This window comes from Vigna umbellata, chromosome 2 (assembly GCF_029865625.1).
Source record: "Vigna umbellata cultivar VRB3 chromosome 2, Vumbellata_1.0, whole genome shotgun sequence".
In the NCBI taxonomy this organism is placed as follows: Eukaryota; Viridiplantae; Streptophyta; class Magnoliopsida; order Fabales; family Fabaceae; genus Vigna; species Vigna umbellata.
Genome location: NC_142166.1, coordinates 16,328,948 through 16,346,091, shown reverse-complemented (window position 1 = coordinate 16,346,091; position 17,144 = coordinate 16,328,948). Strand labels below are relative to the sequence as shown.

At 37.7% G+C, this 17,144-nt stretch overlaps 1 protein-coding gene across 1 annotated transcript; it reads right to left on the bottom strand.

Moving 5' to 3' along the window:
* Positions 1-9,923: 9,923 nt before the first annotated feature.
* LOC124825353 (protein FAR-RED IMPAIRED RESPONSE 1-like) lies at positions 9,924-10,925 on the bottom strand. Its single transcript, XM_047297952.2, has one exon. The coding sequence runs from the start codon at positions 10,923-10,925 to the stop codon at positions 9,924-9,926; it is 1,002 nt and encodes a 333-aa protein (XP_047153908.2).
* Positions 10,926-17,144: the final 6,219 nt, after the last annotated feature.

The following is a 17,144-nucleotide window of genomic DNA, read 5'->3' as shown; positions in this document are numbered from 1 at the left end:
ATGGAGACGGGTGTGGTACGTGGTTTGTTGTTTGAGTTTTTGATGTTATGATATATTGACAAAACTTTTATACTATGATATATATGGTTAAATTTCAGGTTCATGATGATGTTTATGTTGGTGCTTCAAGCAAGGATAAGAAGGATTACTGACCAACACAAAAAAAAGGATCACAAACCAACACCAAAAAAGATACAAAAAAGAAAACAAAGAGAAAGTTTGATGATAAGAAGGATGAGAAGGATTACCAACCAACACCAAAAAAAAAGGATGACAAACCAACACCAAAAAAGATACAAAAAAGAAAACGAAGAGAAAGTTTGATGCGTGCCTTAGACGATCGAGAATTTCTAATTGAAGAACTTAAAAGGAGGGTTGATGGTTTGGAGGCACAGTTGGCTGAAGAGAAGGCTAGAAGAAGAAATAAAGATCACGGTGGACAGAGTGCGCCTCGTACAGAACCATCCATGAATAGTGGGTTTGTTTCCCCTAGTGGCATTGACACAAATCAACCTCCTTTGAAGACATATGTGACGGTTGGATCACGAAGGCGTTACAAGGGCAGAGCACTTAGAACGCCATACACTGGAACTATAGTGCTTAGAATAAAAAATGAGTCATATTTGTATTCATATGTTAAGAGAAAGTCAAACAACATTGTACATAGATGAACAATTGAGTGTAATGTAACCTATTTGATTGAATGATATAAAATATGCATATTTGCTTACATTACATATTGTTATTTTGAATTGAAATGTTACTGCGTTCATTGTTGTCATTGTGAAATAAGGTTTTGTTTGGAATGCTAATCAATAAATTGGCCAATTTGATTGAGTAGGAATGATGTTTGTGATGGATGAATGAAACTTTGTTTGTGAGATGTAGAACTTAGCCGAAGTTCCTGACAGTTGAGCTTCAAAAAACACTGTGGTAATCGTTTACATGGGCCTGGTAAACAATTACGCGAGTGAATTCTGTGTTTTGTACAGAAAGTTGCACTGCAAGAGCCAACTGTGGTGTCCTGGGTGACCATTGACAAAATGTGTTACTTTCTCACATAAGTCCAGTGCTCTTCACTTGATTCTGCTGTTTAAGTGTGAGTAGAAGGTGGGAAGTGATGTTTGGTGACCCCAAGATGGTGGCAAGTATCTTAGTTTATGAGATGTACAAGTTGGGGGAAGTGCCGAGATCTGGTCCTGAAAAAACACTGTGGTAATCGTTTAAAGTGGCCTGGTACACGATTACGCGAGTGAATTATGCATTTTGTACAGAAAGTTGCACTGCAGGAGCTAACTATGGTGACCTGGGTGACCATTGACAAAATGTGTTACTTTGTAACATAAGTCCAGTGCTCTTGAGTTGATCATGCTATTTAAGTGTGAGTAGAGGTGGAAAGTGATGTTTGGTGACCCCAAGATGGTGGAAGGGATCCTAGTTTGTGAGATGAGCAAGTTGGGGGAAGTGTTGAGTTCTGGTCTAGAAAAAACATTGTGGTAATCGTTTACAGGGCCTGGTAAACGATTACGCAAGTGAATTCTGTGTTTTGTACAAAAAGTTGCACTATAGGAGCCAATTGTGGTGACCTAGGTGACCACTGACAAAATATGTTACTTTCTCACATAACTCTAGTGCTCTTGACTTGATTCTGCTGTTTAAGTGTGAGTAGAGGGTGGGAAGTGATGTTTGGTGACCCCAAGATGGTCGAAGGTATCTTGCTTTGTGAGATGTGCAAGTTGGGGGACGTGCTGAGATCTGGTCCTGAAAAAACACTATGATAATTGTTTACAGTGGCCTGCTAAACGATTACGCGAGTGAATTATGCGTTTTGCACAAAAAGTTGCACTGTAGGAGCCAACAGTTGTGACCTGGGTACCCACTAACAAAGTGTGTTACTTTTTCACATAAGTCTAGTGCTCTAGACTTGATTCTGCTGTTTAAGTGTGAGTAGATGGTGGGAAGTGATCTTTGGTGACCCCAAGATAGTGGAAGGTATCTTAGTTTGTGAGATGAGCAGGTTGGGGGAAGTGCTGAGATATAGTTCTGAAAAAACACTGTGGTAATCATTTACAGTGGGCTGGAAAACGATTATGCGAGTGAATTTTGTTTTTTGTATAGAAAGTTGCACTGTAGGAGCCAACTGTGGTGACCTAGGTGACCACTGACAAAATGTGTTACTTTGTAACATAAGTCAAGTGCTTTTGAGTTGATCATACTATTTAAGTGTGAGTAATGGGTGGGAAATGATGTTTGATGACCCCAAGATGGTGAAAGGGATCTTAGTTATTGAGATGAACAAGTTGGGGGAAGTGTTGAGATCTGGTCCTGAAAAAACACTGTGGTAATCGTTTACAGGGGCCTGGTAATCGATTACGCGAGTGAATTCTATGTTTTGTACAAAAAGTTGCACGGCAGGAGCCAGTTGTGGTGTCCTGGGTGACCATTGAAAAAATGTGTTACTTTCTAACATAAGTCAAGTGCTCTTGACTTGATTCTGCTGTTTAAGTGTGAGTAGAGGGTGGGAAATTATGTTTGGTGACCCCAAGATGGTGGCAAGTATCTTAGTTTGTGAGATGTGTAGGTTGAGGGAAGTGCTGAGATCTGGTGCTGAAAAAACACTACGGTAATCGTTTACATCAGGCTAGTAAACGATTACGCGAGTGAATTCTTCGTTTTGTATAAAAAGTTGAACTACAGGAGCCAGTTGCGGTGACCTGGGTGACCACTGACAAAATGTGTTACTTTGTAACATAAGTCCAATGCTCTTGAGTTAATCATGTTGTTTATGTGTGAGTAGAGTGTGGGAAGTGATGTTTAGTGACCCAAGGATTGTGGCAAGTATCTTAGTTTGTAAGATGTGCAAGTTGGGGGGAAGTGCTGAGATCTGGTCCTGGAAAAAACACTGTGGTAATCGTTTACAGGGGCCTAGTAAAAGATTACGTGAGTGAATCCTGTGTTTTGTACTGAAAGTTGCACTACAGGAGCTAGCTGTGCTGTCCTGGGTGACCACTGACAAAATGTGGTACTTTCTCACATAAGTCTAATGCTCTTGACTAGATTCTGCTGTTTAAGTGTGAGTAGAGGGTGGAAGTAATGTTTGGTGACCCCAAGATGGTGGCAAGTATCTTAGTTTTTGAGATGTGCAAGTTGGGGGAAGTGTTGAGATCTGGTCTTGAAAAAACACTCTGGTAATCGTTTACATTAGTCTGGTAAACGATTACACGAGTGAATTCTACGTTGTGTACAGAAAGTTGCATTGCAAGAGCCAACTGTGATGACCTAGGTGACCAATAAAAAAATGTGTTACTTTGTAACATAAGTTCAATGCTCTTGAGTTGATCATACTGTTTAAGTGTGAGTAGAGGGTGAGAGTGATGTTTGGTGACCCCAAGATGGTGGAAGGGATCTTAGTTTGTGAGATGAGCAAGTTGGGGGAAATGCTGAGTTCTGGTCCTGAAAAAACATTGTGGTAATCGTTTAAAATGGCCTGGTAAACGATTACGCAAATGAATTCTTCGTTTTGTACAGAAAGTTGCACTACAGGACGCAGTTGTGGTGACCTGGGTGACCACTGACAAAATGTTTTACTTTGTAACATAAGTCTAGTGCTCTTGAGTTGACTATGGTGTGAGTAGAGGGTGGGAAGTGATGTTTGGTGACCCTAAGATGGTGGAAGGGATCTTAGTTTGTGAGATGAGCAAGTTGGGGGAAGTGCTGAGTTTTGGTCCGTAAAAAAATATTGTGGTAATCATTTACAGTTACTTGGTAAACGATTACGTGAGTGAATTCTGCGTTTTATACAGAAAGTTGCACTACAGAAGCAAGCTTTGTTAACCTGGGTGACCATTGACAAAATGTGTTACTTTCTCACATAAGTCTGGTGCTTTTCACTATATTTTATTGTTAACATGACCATTACAGTCTTGGTTATCTAACTTGGTATATTGTTTTAAGTATTTATGATAAATAATTAGCAAAAGCTTAAAGTAAACATTCATGATGAAAACTTTAAATCTCTGTAAAGCACTTTGTTATGATAAACATTAAAATAAGGAAGTAGTAACACAGTAATCCATGGTTGTTTGTAATGAATGAAATAAACACTAAACAAGCAATTCTAACTATGAGGTTTGCTATCAAAGCCGCTTTGCATGTGCTGCAGTTGTTCCTCAGTGTTCCCAACTCGCGATTGCAGCCCGTCAAATCTTGTCCCCATGACCATGTCCATTTTTCCAAATCGCGTTTCCAAGGCATCAAATCTTGTACCAACGAAGGTCTGCAGTTGTTCGATGCGGTTTATGACATCATTTAGTGTTGTAGAAGAACTGACTTGTTCATTATCCTCGTCTTGTCTGCATTGATGTTGTTCATTGGGGGGGGGGGGGGCGTTGTCTTTGGGAACCCATACTCCGTCATCATTTTGCACATAACCAAATGAGGCTACAACTTCATATCCCATTTTTTGCTTGAACTTAATTTCTGTAATAGGATTAGTCTCAGTAGGGACTTCAAAGTGTTGGATGAAGATGGTTATCAAATGAGGATATGGCAACTTGGTGTTGTCCTTTAATGCCCTTTTCATCCTATATCCGATAAGATGTCCCGAGTTAATGTGTATGGAATTGAAAAGGGCCTATAGCAGCACAATATCCTCTTCGGATGCCTGACCAATATTGGTTGCACGAGGAATTAATACTCGAGTAAGAACGTAATGAAGTATCCTTGGTTGAACCTTCATTTGGTCGGCCAATATTTTGCTTTGTATGTCAGCATCATCTCTACAGATGACTTGCCTTGCACTTACAGAATCATATTGCTCTTTCCACTCATCGACAAGACCTCCTTCATAATGAACACCATTAGTTGAGAGGGTTGTGAGTTCATGAAAAAGATTAGGGCTAACTCTGATTTTGACCCCTTTTATTTCGCTTCGAATAACCCCGATATCCGAAATGGACATGTTGCTGTAGAAGACTCTTACTAATTCTGGGTAGTAATGTCTTCTTAAAGACACAAATTCCGTCAGCCCAGCTTCGACCAATATGTCGTAGAATAGAAAATTTCTTCCTTCAAAGTAATCGTCCTCGAGATATTTGTTTTCCAATATTTCACGATTGAAAAAATGTAGTGCAAATTTCTCATATTGTTCAACCAACGAGAAGAGTTCATTGTTTGCAGTTGTTGGGGATGATGGTGGGGATGGTGTTGGACTGCGGCGACGACGACGTCCACCACGGGAAGAAGATGCCCTTTGTTTCTTGCTTGCACGATCAATCATTACAAGATTCTTAGGGTTTTGAGAGAGAAAATAATGTTGGAAAGGTACTTGAACAACGTGGTCAGTGGGTAGTTAAGTACAGGAAAACTGAAGTGGGGGACATGGGCCAAAAAAGTTCAGTCGTGGGTAGTTGTATGGACTGACCATCACCCTGTAATCAATTACAGCTTATTTGTAATCGATTACTGTCGGAACAATCGGTACCGTTATAGAGTCGTGCAGCGGAATAAAATACTCAAAAAGCGTGTTACGGTCACAAATCAAGTTATGATGGTCCGTTTTAGAAAATCAATTTTCTTAGAGAAAATTTAACAAACACTTGATGTGCATAAAACAGTAATGAGTGTAAGGAATTGAAAAGTTGACACAATGGATTTTTATCCTGGTTCGAATCAAAAGATTCAACGTCCAGTCGTTAATCACTATGAATAGTGATTAACCTTTTTTCACTAAAATATGGTTTGCAGATTACAATCAGATAATCAAAATAAGCAAAGAATAGAAAACACCTTCCTTCGACAAACGAACGGAAGAACCTGCTCAGCCAACTTGAAGAGAACCGCTCCGACCTTTGACACACAAAACGCGAGCTTCTCCTATTCACAAGACCAGGCAAGAGCACTCTATCACTTTGAGAACTTCCTCAGACAAACTGTATTCTCAAAATGGCATAGATCCTTTTCACTCACAGAGAGCTTCCCTTAGGCACAAAGCTCTAATACTCTCAATTGAAAAGTTCTTTTTAAGAGCTGTGAAGACCTCTATTTATAAGCCTAGTTTCGTGCAGCGTCAAAAACTGAAAAGACATCTCCCAACTGCCACTGATAATCGATTATCATAAGTGATAATCGATTATTTGCGTCCGTTATGGGGTTTTCAAAATGGTGATAATCGATTATCCTGAGCAATAATCGATTATTCCAGAGACTTGGACAGAATTAAATGAAACAGTGATAATCGATTATTCTGTGTAATAATCGATTATTTGCGCAAGCAACTCTCTTCTAAACTGGCTCGTGATAATCGATTATTCCTCTTGATAATCGATTATTTGTGCAATGACTCACTACATACGAAAACTTCTAAGAGTTTTTACATCATTACATTTTATCCTATACATTTGTTTCTACAAAATGCGTTTAACAAAGATACATTTAGAGTCTTCAATTCTTCGGCTTTTATCATCATCAAAACTTTACAGTAGCTTTCAAGATACCAATGCTCCTCATTGGTAACAATTACAAGATCGGTTTTTTGTCCCAAACATTGCTTTCATACAGTACCCAGTGTAACAGTACATGAAAGGGGTTTTTAACAATGCGCATCATGCAATTGCTTATGATATAATTCAAGTAATTAGTTACTCATCATTCACATAATAATGTAAAATTAACATAGATATAAAATACATAGAAGAAGAATAAGAAAGTTATATATATCAAATAATGTTGTTATCGAAATTGTTATGTACAGCTGACAACAAAGACATAAATATAGAACGAGCCACTTCGGTTTGTTGTCATAGTTGGTAAGATTGGGATTGAAATTGAACAACCTCATCACTTTGTAGAACATCAGGTATCCTTCTCTCCTGAATCAACAGAATTAAATTTAGAAAATATTATAACAAATTGAAGTAATATATTTAATAAACAACTTAATTAATTACACAGCTTCTTGTACGGATGGTGTTGAAGTCTTTTTGGCTGAAGCCGATGATGAGAGGGTCGCACCTCCCACAAAAGTTGTTTCTAAAAGAATGCAGTATAGACTAGGCAGTGACTCCTAGGTCGTCTCTCAAGGACCAAATGTGATTTGAGTCTCAGGTCGAACACGTAGTGGGGGGGGTTTGGTGAAAGTGTTTTGTGAATGCAATTAAACTAAATTGAAAATTGGAAATTAAATACAATCAAACATAATTGAAAACATTGAATTAAATAAACAACGCATGAAGACCGAACGGTCCTACTAATGACCGAACGGTTCTACATTGTGACCGAACGGTCTCTAAACCAAAAGTGGAAATTGAAATGTAGGAAAGAAAAAGAAGTTGAACAGAATAGACAACATTAAAGTCAATGAAAATAGTAAACTGAAACACTTAAAACGTCGTGGAATAAAACGAAATACAAAAAGTGCCTGAATCCATTTAAATGCAACGAGTAAGCTACACAACAAAAGCAGTTCATCACGGAAATGACACCAAGAAAATGCGTTATCAGTAAACTAAATTGCAATTGTTGAACAAGTGAAAATAACTTTAAAACATTAGATGCATTTAACACTAAATGTATTCCACATGTAAAAAAAAAAAAATATATTCTAGCGTGAATAAAGTGAAAAGAAAGTAAAGAAATCTTGTAGCAAACCATGCCACCTTAACCCGCTGCACCTCCATCTAATGCCCATGCCGTGCACAAGCCCAATGAAATGCCGTGAGTTACTCTCCAAGCCAAAATAAATCAGCTCCTCCTTCCTTCCCCTAAGCCAAAAATAAAAGCTTCCCCTTTATCCAAAATCCATCACCGCTGCTGCCTGCTACTGGACCCACGTGAGCTATGTGCTCTCTGTTTCTTTGCTGGCCTCAATCACCATGCTTCCTCTGCTCCTTGTCCTCCACGTGCTACTTGAATCTAATAAAGCTAAATAAAACCCTTGGAGCTAACCCCCCTATGTGCAGGAGTAAAGAAAAACAATGCAACGTGCTCAATAAATTCAAAGCAGCGAGAGTGAACAATAATGTAACAGCGTAAGCAAAGCAAAATTCTAATTTATGGCATATATAAAGGAACGTGAAAGCAGCTTAACCCAAGCTTGAGTCTAAAAGTGCACAAAACCAAAATGAAAAAGGCAATGAAAAATCAGCAAAAAGGAATAAACGTAAGCTCCCTATTCATCCCATTGAGAACAGCGTTCAAAAGCCAAAAGAAAAAGTTCAAAAATACCATCCGCCAAAACCAAAAGAAAACCGAGAATGTAAAGTGTGTGGCCAGTGGTATGTCCCAGCCCTCACCCGTAACCTTCCATCTCTACCATCTCTAAAAAAAAATGCTCCAGGGAAAACTCTCATAAAGCTGGTGGCTGTCCCCCGTTAGGTCACCCCCTCATGGGCCGTGGGCGTGGAAACTGGACTGAGAGGAAGCTCCTGGACGCTGCTGTGCTGGACCGAAAGTGCCTCTCAATCCAATTGCTGGACAGCGTGTTGTCTTCTGTGTGGTGTTGCTGGATGCACCTTCTAATCTCTCTAAGCTTCTTCGTGCACCCCCTTCATTTCTCGTGGACGCGTGCTGCTGAATGGAAGAAGGTATGGGCCGAGTTGCTTTGCTTGCCACAATCAATTGTCCATGGGCCAATCTTCCAAAACCGTGAGCTTTTGCAAAGTGGTCCCCTCCATCATTTCACTTCAAGTCTTTGGTGATTTCCTACGTGAATTGTTATTGTCTTCAAAAATTCTTGAGAAAACCGTGGACACTACTTGGAAAGTGGTGGAAACGTAGATGCTTCTCATGATTTGCCAATAATGAATTTTCCAATGGGTCCTAGCCGTGTGCAATTGAATGAGTAGAGATGTTGGTGCCTTTCTTATTCAATTGATGAAACCGTAACATCCCAACAGAAAAATTAAGCCCTTCTTCCAAAACGGATCAGCACATCTTTATCTGAATAAAGCGTAGCTTCTTCCAAGTAAAATAGGACAGTGTTCAGATGAATATTCTTCCAAATGTCTCAAATATTATCCAACAATTTTCCCCTGCAATTAATAATGCAAATAATTAGCTCAGATAATTCAAATTAGTTAAAATAAGAATTTCCGATCAAATTAAGCACAATTAGGAAAAATGGGAAAATACTGGACATTTAAGCACAATTCCCTAATTAAATTCGGTACAATAAGCTAAGTGAAATTGAGAAAATATTGACTCATCAGCCGAATTCCGTTTTTTGGTTCTTTTCTCAACGATTGACTTCAACTTGTTTGTGCGTGGTCGTCCTTTTCGCTTAACAGCTAAAGGATTGTGAAGAAGTACATCAACACTTCAAACTCCAGTATTGGGTATTGTACCGCTGATTGCATTATCATATCGTAGTTCACCTCCATCACTAATGATGTTATTTGTCATGGATGAACTGTACCCAAACTTTTTACTAAGCAAAGCAAGTTCTTTTCCCAATTCTTTAGAAGCAAGTTCTGACTCACAAGCTACCTCAACAATTTCATAGAATCGTTTGCACAAAATTTGGTATCTTTGCATCGTCGGTTCATGACTGGAATTACTATACGCTGCTCTAATGAGTGTGTGCCTTCTATGTATATTTTTGCTCCACCGCTGTAGAACGTATGTAGAGGGCGCATTGTAAACATCTTCCTGACCGAATACCAATAGGGAATGCCGACAAATGATGCATCTAAACTCAAATAATAGGCAAGAACATGTGCTATTGTTTGTGACTGGATCAAATTGCACTTTGTAAAGTTTATCTGGTAAACGATTACCCTCCCACATGCATTCATCTTTTATAGTGTAAGTGTTGAATAAGTTGTCCTTTACGGTGTCTTTGATGAAACAATTCATCCTTGACTGAAACTCTGTTTGGACCTCCTCAAACTTTGCATGTGTGTACTCAACTTGAAATTGTCTCTCAATTAGTGACTGAAAGCCACATGCAACCGTGGTGTTGAGGGAGGAGAAGTCAACTTGTATTTCTTTTTGGGCTTCACCCTTAGTGCATTGTCGTATTGAACCACAAATTGTTGAAGTGTGGTACTAGAATTGATAAATCCATCAAAAGAAGCATTCATTCCCTCACTTCTTTGAGTTGTTGACATGCCTGCCCAAAAATGATTCCTCAAGTAACAAGGAACCCATTTATGTCTCTCTTCATACAAATTACATAGCCATTCATTCTCCTCCAATCCATGTTTGGTCAGTAGTTCTTCCCAACCATTTTCAAATTTTGTTGGACAACCACATTCATAAATAAGCGTGTTTAGTTTGCTTTTGATAGCCACATAATTTTTATAAGCTTGAAATTTTTCTGGCAACTTCTTCATGATATGCCATAAACACCACATGTGCCTTGTATTTGGAAACACTTCTTCAATGGCATTGGCCAATACCCTACGTTGGTCAGTTATAATCCCATCAGGGGCCTTATTACGCATGCATCTAAGCCCACATTGGAACAACCATACAAATAAGGCAGTGTCTTCCGAAGAGAGCAATCCACAACCAAGTAAAATGGAGTGTCCATGATGGTTAACTCCAACAAAAGGCGCAAATGGCATGTCATACTTATTTGTTAAGTTCGTGGTGTCGAAGGACACCACATCACCAAATTCTTCACATGCGGCTCGACTTATTGCATCAGCCCAAAACACACTACAAATTCTATTCCCTTCGTCCAATGCAATGTCATAGAAGAACTCGTTATTTAAATCTTTCATTGAAGAAAAGTTTCGTAGGAGGGTCTGACCATCACCATCCTTACATAAAGATCTTATGTGTTGGCCAATGTAGTTTCTCGTATCTTTCTCGATGAACTCCATGTTTTCAAATCCACCTGCATTGGTGACGATGCTAAGGAAACTCTTATTATTCCGAACTCTTGCATTATCGTTGATCTCCAAGGTGTGTTTAGCTTGCATGCTTAATTTTCTATTGCCACCAATTAGCTTTGAGTTATTCGTGCAAAGATCATGGTTGTGATCTAGAACAACGGTCCTTATAAACCATTTATCGTCCTTCCTTGCAATGGTTATCCCAGCTGGACATTGCTTAGTTTTACTAGGAAGTGTTTTTACCTCGGGTTTGATGGAAGACACATATTTCCCTTCCCTTGAGCAAACTAATCTCAAGCAGTACACATTGTTTTATCTTTTTTAGAAGTTCTTGTCCGCACAGCAAAGCCACATGCAATGGCGTAGTTTGTGTAAAATTGTCTTGCTTCTTCCATTGTCTGAAAACACATATGCAACCTTGGTTCCAAGTCAAATAAGCTGTCATTACGGATATCAATATTGCCATTAAACTGAGGCACTTCAAGCATAGTACTTGTGTTGTTAGACATCACAACCACGTTTAGAATGCCTGATAGTAGTGAAAAAAAACATTTGGGATCAATGATGTATTACAAATAACAGAATTCACTATTCAGAAAGATTAACCATCACATAATAATTCATTACAAAATGGCTATGATCATAGTGAAATTATTTTTTGGGCATTTAAAACTTCAAACGTCAATGGGTATGACTAATAAATAAATAAAATAAACGAAATAAAAAACATTCATAACATTGAGCAATGGAAGGAATTTAATGCCTCATGAAATTAAAAAAAGGAAGAAATACATTCATACCTACACACCAGGATTCATTGTGCCCTTTAATGAAGGTGAAGTGGTCCTACCCAACCTCCTCTAAAACATTAAGTTCCCCTTAAATGAAGCTAATGTCGTCCTCACCAAACTCCAGAAGATGACAGTTCACTGTGTCTTTAATGAACACGAATGGTAGAAGAGACAAAGTACAAGTTTAACGGAGATAAATGAAGTACTATCCAGTTTCTTGAGTAGGTTTTACTTGCTTAGAAAAGAGTCTACGTTCTCACACAATGCATTCATTTGGTTTGGTTTACGAAGCATGCATTCAATTTGCTGACAAAAAAGTGTTTCTCTCTCATAACCCACATTTAATGCAATTCACTTTTTATTTCCCCACATTTAATGCAAGTTTATTCCAACAAGTTAAGAGATTTTTTCTTTCATAAGATTTGCCAAAAAGTTTCAGGGATGTTAATCAACCGAGGTTTGATAATTATTTGATGTATGAAAGAGGAAAAGTATTAAAATTATATTTTATAACTTCACATTAAAATTAAAATATAATAAGTTGGTCCAGAGGTCTTTAAATAGGTGGGACAAACCCATTCTTATGCAACGAAGTTGTTGACTATATATGTAAGTCCTTTACAATTATTTTAGTTTATATGTGGTAATTTAATCTTCCCGTTCTTCTTGTGTCCTTAGCGTGGTATTGAAATTGTTACAGATAATTTCAGGATAATCATGGATGCATGGGAAGACCTTGTTTATGATGATGACGTCCTTGAATCATTCTTGAAAAAATGCGATGCTTCGGCATCGCTTATACCTGGTCCAACAGGTAATGTTCAAGTGGCTTTCCTCAATAGGACAAAAACAGAACAACCAAAGTCCACTCAAGAATTTGCTCGTGATGTTGCTCAGGAAACATATGAACGAGATTTCAACTCGAATGCTTGGAAATGGGCACAAATGTTTATTGAACACCACAGTATATTTTTACTCCTGTTCATTTCAATCAACATCTTGACATCAACGAAATGTATTCTCTGTTCATATGATTTTCTTCATTGAAGTTCTCGTAAAAGATGAAAAATTCGAGAACATCAATTCTCTTGATGAGGCAAAATCAGCACAGGTCCTTCCATTTGTTGCTTGCATATTGAAAGAGTGCAAGCCAAATGGTTTGGGAGATATGTAGTTGACTATCAAGGTATTATTTCTTTTAAACTACAAAAGTAGTTCTTCGTATAAACTATTTAATAATTAAATTTGAGCAGGACCCAACAGCAACAATGAAGGCTTCCTTGCACAAGAAAGTTCTTCAAGATCCTTAATTTGGAGACAATATCGGAGTTGGTTCCGTTATGTTACTCAATCTTGTAACCCATCCATTCACTACTTAAATTACAATTTAGTTTTATTTACCTTTGATGGTGTTGTTTATATTAATTTTGTTTGTTTATTTAGGTGCAATCCTTCATTGCATTTCGGAAAAACTACTACCTAAATATCGTGCATCGCAACGTAGTGAAGGTTTTTCCAGCTGATATTTGTCCTCCAATAATTGAGCTGGTGAAGGACACCCTGGAACCTGTCATTCGACTACCTATGTGGGCAGAAAACAATAAGAATGTGGATGACATCCTCCGCAAATTCGTCCCTCCATCTGACCAACCATCAACATCCAAAGAACCAAACAAGCATTAGTTATTTATGGATAACTATAATATTATTTTATGACCACTATAACTATTTCAGGGATAACTGTAATATTAAAAACCTAGACTGCATTATATTGTGTACGTTGACTATGTTAATTGTTATTAATGTGATCTTATGCTGATTTATGTTGAAGTTAATGAAATGTTTGAGATTCAATTGTTCGCATACATTATTTGTTTCGTCCATGAGGAAGTGCAAAACAAAATAAAATAAATGAATTTATGCCAAATAGTTACAGTTGTTGACTTATCACAAATACTTAAATGAATAGACCAAGTTATATAACCAAGTGTTTAATGTTCATATTTACAATTAATTAGAGTCAAAACCACAGGACTTATGTGAGAAAGTAAAAAAGTATGTCAATGGTCACCTAGGACACCACATTTAGCTCCTGCAGTGCAACTTTCTGTACAAAACACAGAATTCACTCGCATAATCGTTTACCATGTCACTGTAAACGATTACCAGGACCAAAACTCAGCACTTCTCCCAACTTGCTCATTTCACATGTAAGATCCGTGTGAAATGAAAATACCTTTTTAAATTATTATTATATTTTATAGTATTACATAATTGATTTTGGTGTGTTGTTGAATGAAGAAAGTATGTTGGAAGTGATTAAGAAATTATTTAATTTTAATTTTATTTAATTTCTCGAAATTTCTTATGAGAGAGTTTATATATTGATGTTGTATTTATTGTGATCAGGGTCTCTTTGTACTTAACATTTCTGAAAATATTAATGAATCATCTTCTTCTGCTTATATTATTGACTCATATGATATATGGCATGCTAGATTAGGACATCTAAATTCTTCCTATGTTATGAAATTAAAACAACTAGGATTAATTAATATGCATGATAAACAGAGTAGTAAATGTGATATATGTGTAGAATCTAAAATAACTAAGAATACATGTTTTGCTGTAGAACGTCAATAAGAATAACCCAGAATAATTTTAGAAGAGAAAAAGAGCTAGGGTGTTGCTCCCTCCACCACCACCACTTCTTCCTCCACCTCCCCAACCTTCTACAAAAAAAAAATTAATTACAAAAATAACCTTTTTTTTATTTTTATTTCTATTTATTTATTTTAAATTTAAACCTTATCTTTCTATCCATTTTTACTTTTCACTCAGATCCACTTCCCAACTCTCTCTCTTTTCATATTTCCACGCCAAACTCCACCATGCCCGTTCTTGTCATCTCACAAAGCGATTTCGCTTTCAATTATTAAGCTTCGCCTCTTCTTTCTTAAGCCCTTATATAATATACAGTATTGTTTCTGACATGGTATAGTGTGTGCTTGTGGAAGTTTATGCGGTGAACGTAAATGAAGAACAACATGCATTGGGAAAATCAACATATATGTTTAAATAATAGTATATATGAAAGGGGGTAGGGTACCCCTTCGAAAAATTTATTAATGTTTGGGGCTGTAAGACCTTTATATATTCAATGATAAAATTGAATGATTAATATGTGGCAGATATATTTTGAAATCTCTGCACTGCAGTTGGAAGCCAAGTGAACCAACTCTGAAAGACTGATACTACTTGTCACAGGTACAACTTTTCCAGAAAATAAACATGTAGTTTTTAACGGATGTCAACATCCGTTTAAGACAAAACGGATATCGACATCCGTTTTTTCTTAACCGGATGTTGACATCCGTCGTTTAAAGATTATATCGTTTACTTTTTTACACACTGATCAATTACTTCCACTACCACTTGCAATTTCTTACTAAGCACACCAACTAATGAAAGTCTACCACACTCTCAAACTATAATTCTATCACAATTAAAAAATAAGAGGAAGAAGTGAAACGTGAAAGAGAGGAAGAAAAGCACAATGAAACAATGAGGGGACGAACGATAAAGAGAAAGAAAAATTATTGGTTCATACATGTAGATGATTAGAGTGGATAACAGTTAAAAAATATTAACCCTAAAATTTTACTAAGGATAAAATAGGAATGAAAAAATAAAGAGAGGGGTAAAACAAGAATGGGGTGGTGGAGGAAGCAAGGGGTGGTGGTGGAGGGAGCAACACCCAAAGAGCTAAAGAATGAAACTCAGAAAAGAGAAGAATAAGAAAGAATGAAATTTTGTGTGTATTGGAATGGAGGAGGAGCTCCCTATTTATAGAGTTCATGGATCAAGCCCATTATCCAAAAATCCAAAATATCTTTTAGAAAAATAATATTTTAATTAATTAAAACGTTGCAAAATAAACGTTGGCAGCCCGTAGCTTGCGGAAGACGTGGAAGCTCAATACCTAGGAAGGTTACAGAGCACGTGGTCAAAATCACTCTACAAAAACTGCATCATCCGATTCTTCAGCACGCACAAACTACGGAAGAAAGATCTTTTGCAATACAGGTTTTACAACAGTATTATGCTATCAATTAAATGGCCTTAGCCTAGTGGTGTTGGTGGTTGATTGAAAAGGATAAGAAACCCTTGGACCGTGGGGCTCGGAACGAGTAGAGTGGGGGACGTGACGTGAGCTACCAGATAGCATTGTTTTTATTTGCTTTATATTTCAATTAGATGAGAGAGAATAGGACTTGGTTTTGAAAAGGTTTCCCTGCATGGCTTCACGTGGGGGATCTCTTTCCTTCTTTCTCCTTTCGTTTTGCAGGGACCAGGAAGAGGAGTTGTAGGTTTTAATCCTTTCGTGGCTGCAAGCGGAGTGTGTTCCTTTTTCTTTTAGTCCAAGATATTGGAGGCATGAATGAATAAGTTATATTAGGAAACGGTATAGACTAGAAAAGGAAACTTTAGATGGAGTTTTAAAGGGTGAAAATCTTGAATAATGAAGAGGGAGCCGCGGGTCATTGTTGTAGAGGTTAGTGTTAGTGATTTATGGGTATTATATAGTGAGTTAGAACCTGGGAAAGGGAGGCAGTAGAGTGGGAAGGAAAAACCCTATCAAATAGTTGTTAAAAAAAAAAAGAGAGAAGGAGAAGCGGAATAAGAGGGTGCTTCAGCTGCAGCGCGTTATTTAGCGAGGATAGGAGAAGAGGGAACGTGAAGCTCTGGGGGAGACTTGAGGTTGTCGTGGGCGAGGAAAAATCTTTCAGGGTGGTCGAGGACTCAAGGAACTCTAGAACTTCTCTGAAAATACCAGGTAAGGGGAGTAACCTAGAATTATTGTTGTGTATAAAGAATTGATATATATGATATCAGGGTTACACATCTGCATGTTCATAATGGTTTCGTGGGATGGACCGTGCATGTTACAATGTTTTATGGAAGGTGGGTCTGTTCATATACACTAGGGTTGGAATATCTGCGAGCTTAAAAAGAAAACTAAGTAAAATAAGAATAAACTGAGAAGCTAACTAGCAGGTGTGGTGTCTGTTTTAGAGGAAGGGTTCTCTGGTTTAGAGCCAACGGTTAGGATGGCGTAAAAGTTTAGGTAAGGAGGTGGTTCTAATTTTGATATCTTAGCGTGGGAGAAAATGCGTGAGACTATGGGGTAAAATCTCGTATGGGGAATAAGTCATAGGTGGGTCTGTAAACAAGTTCTCAGGGTGTTAAACGAAACCCTTGTTTTCAGTAAGAGGTAGTTTATGGGGAAGGTCTTGTCCAGGGAAAAGAATATGCACCTGTGTTACGAGTTTATAGTTAAATTCACACAGGTTTCAGATTTATGTTTAGATGGAATAAGGTTTTGTGCATGGTTTCACGTTACTGGAGAAGGGAAAAGAGAGTTGTCGTCTAGCCTGTGATTGAGAGGAAAATGGTGGAAGATGAGTTGGTAGAGAAAAGAAGGTTACGTAAAGGGTGAGGGTTTTGGGTTAGA

Excerpts from the sequence above, each read along its gene's own strand:
- LOC124825353 (XM_047297952.2), bottom strand. The coding sequence starts at position 10,925 with ATGCAAGCTAAACACACCTTGGAGATCAACGATAATGCAAGAGTTCGG.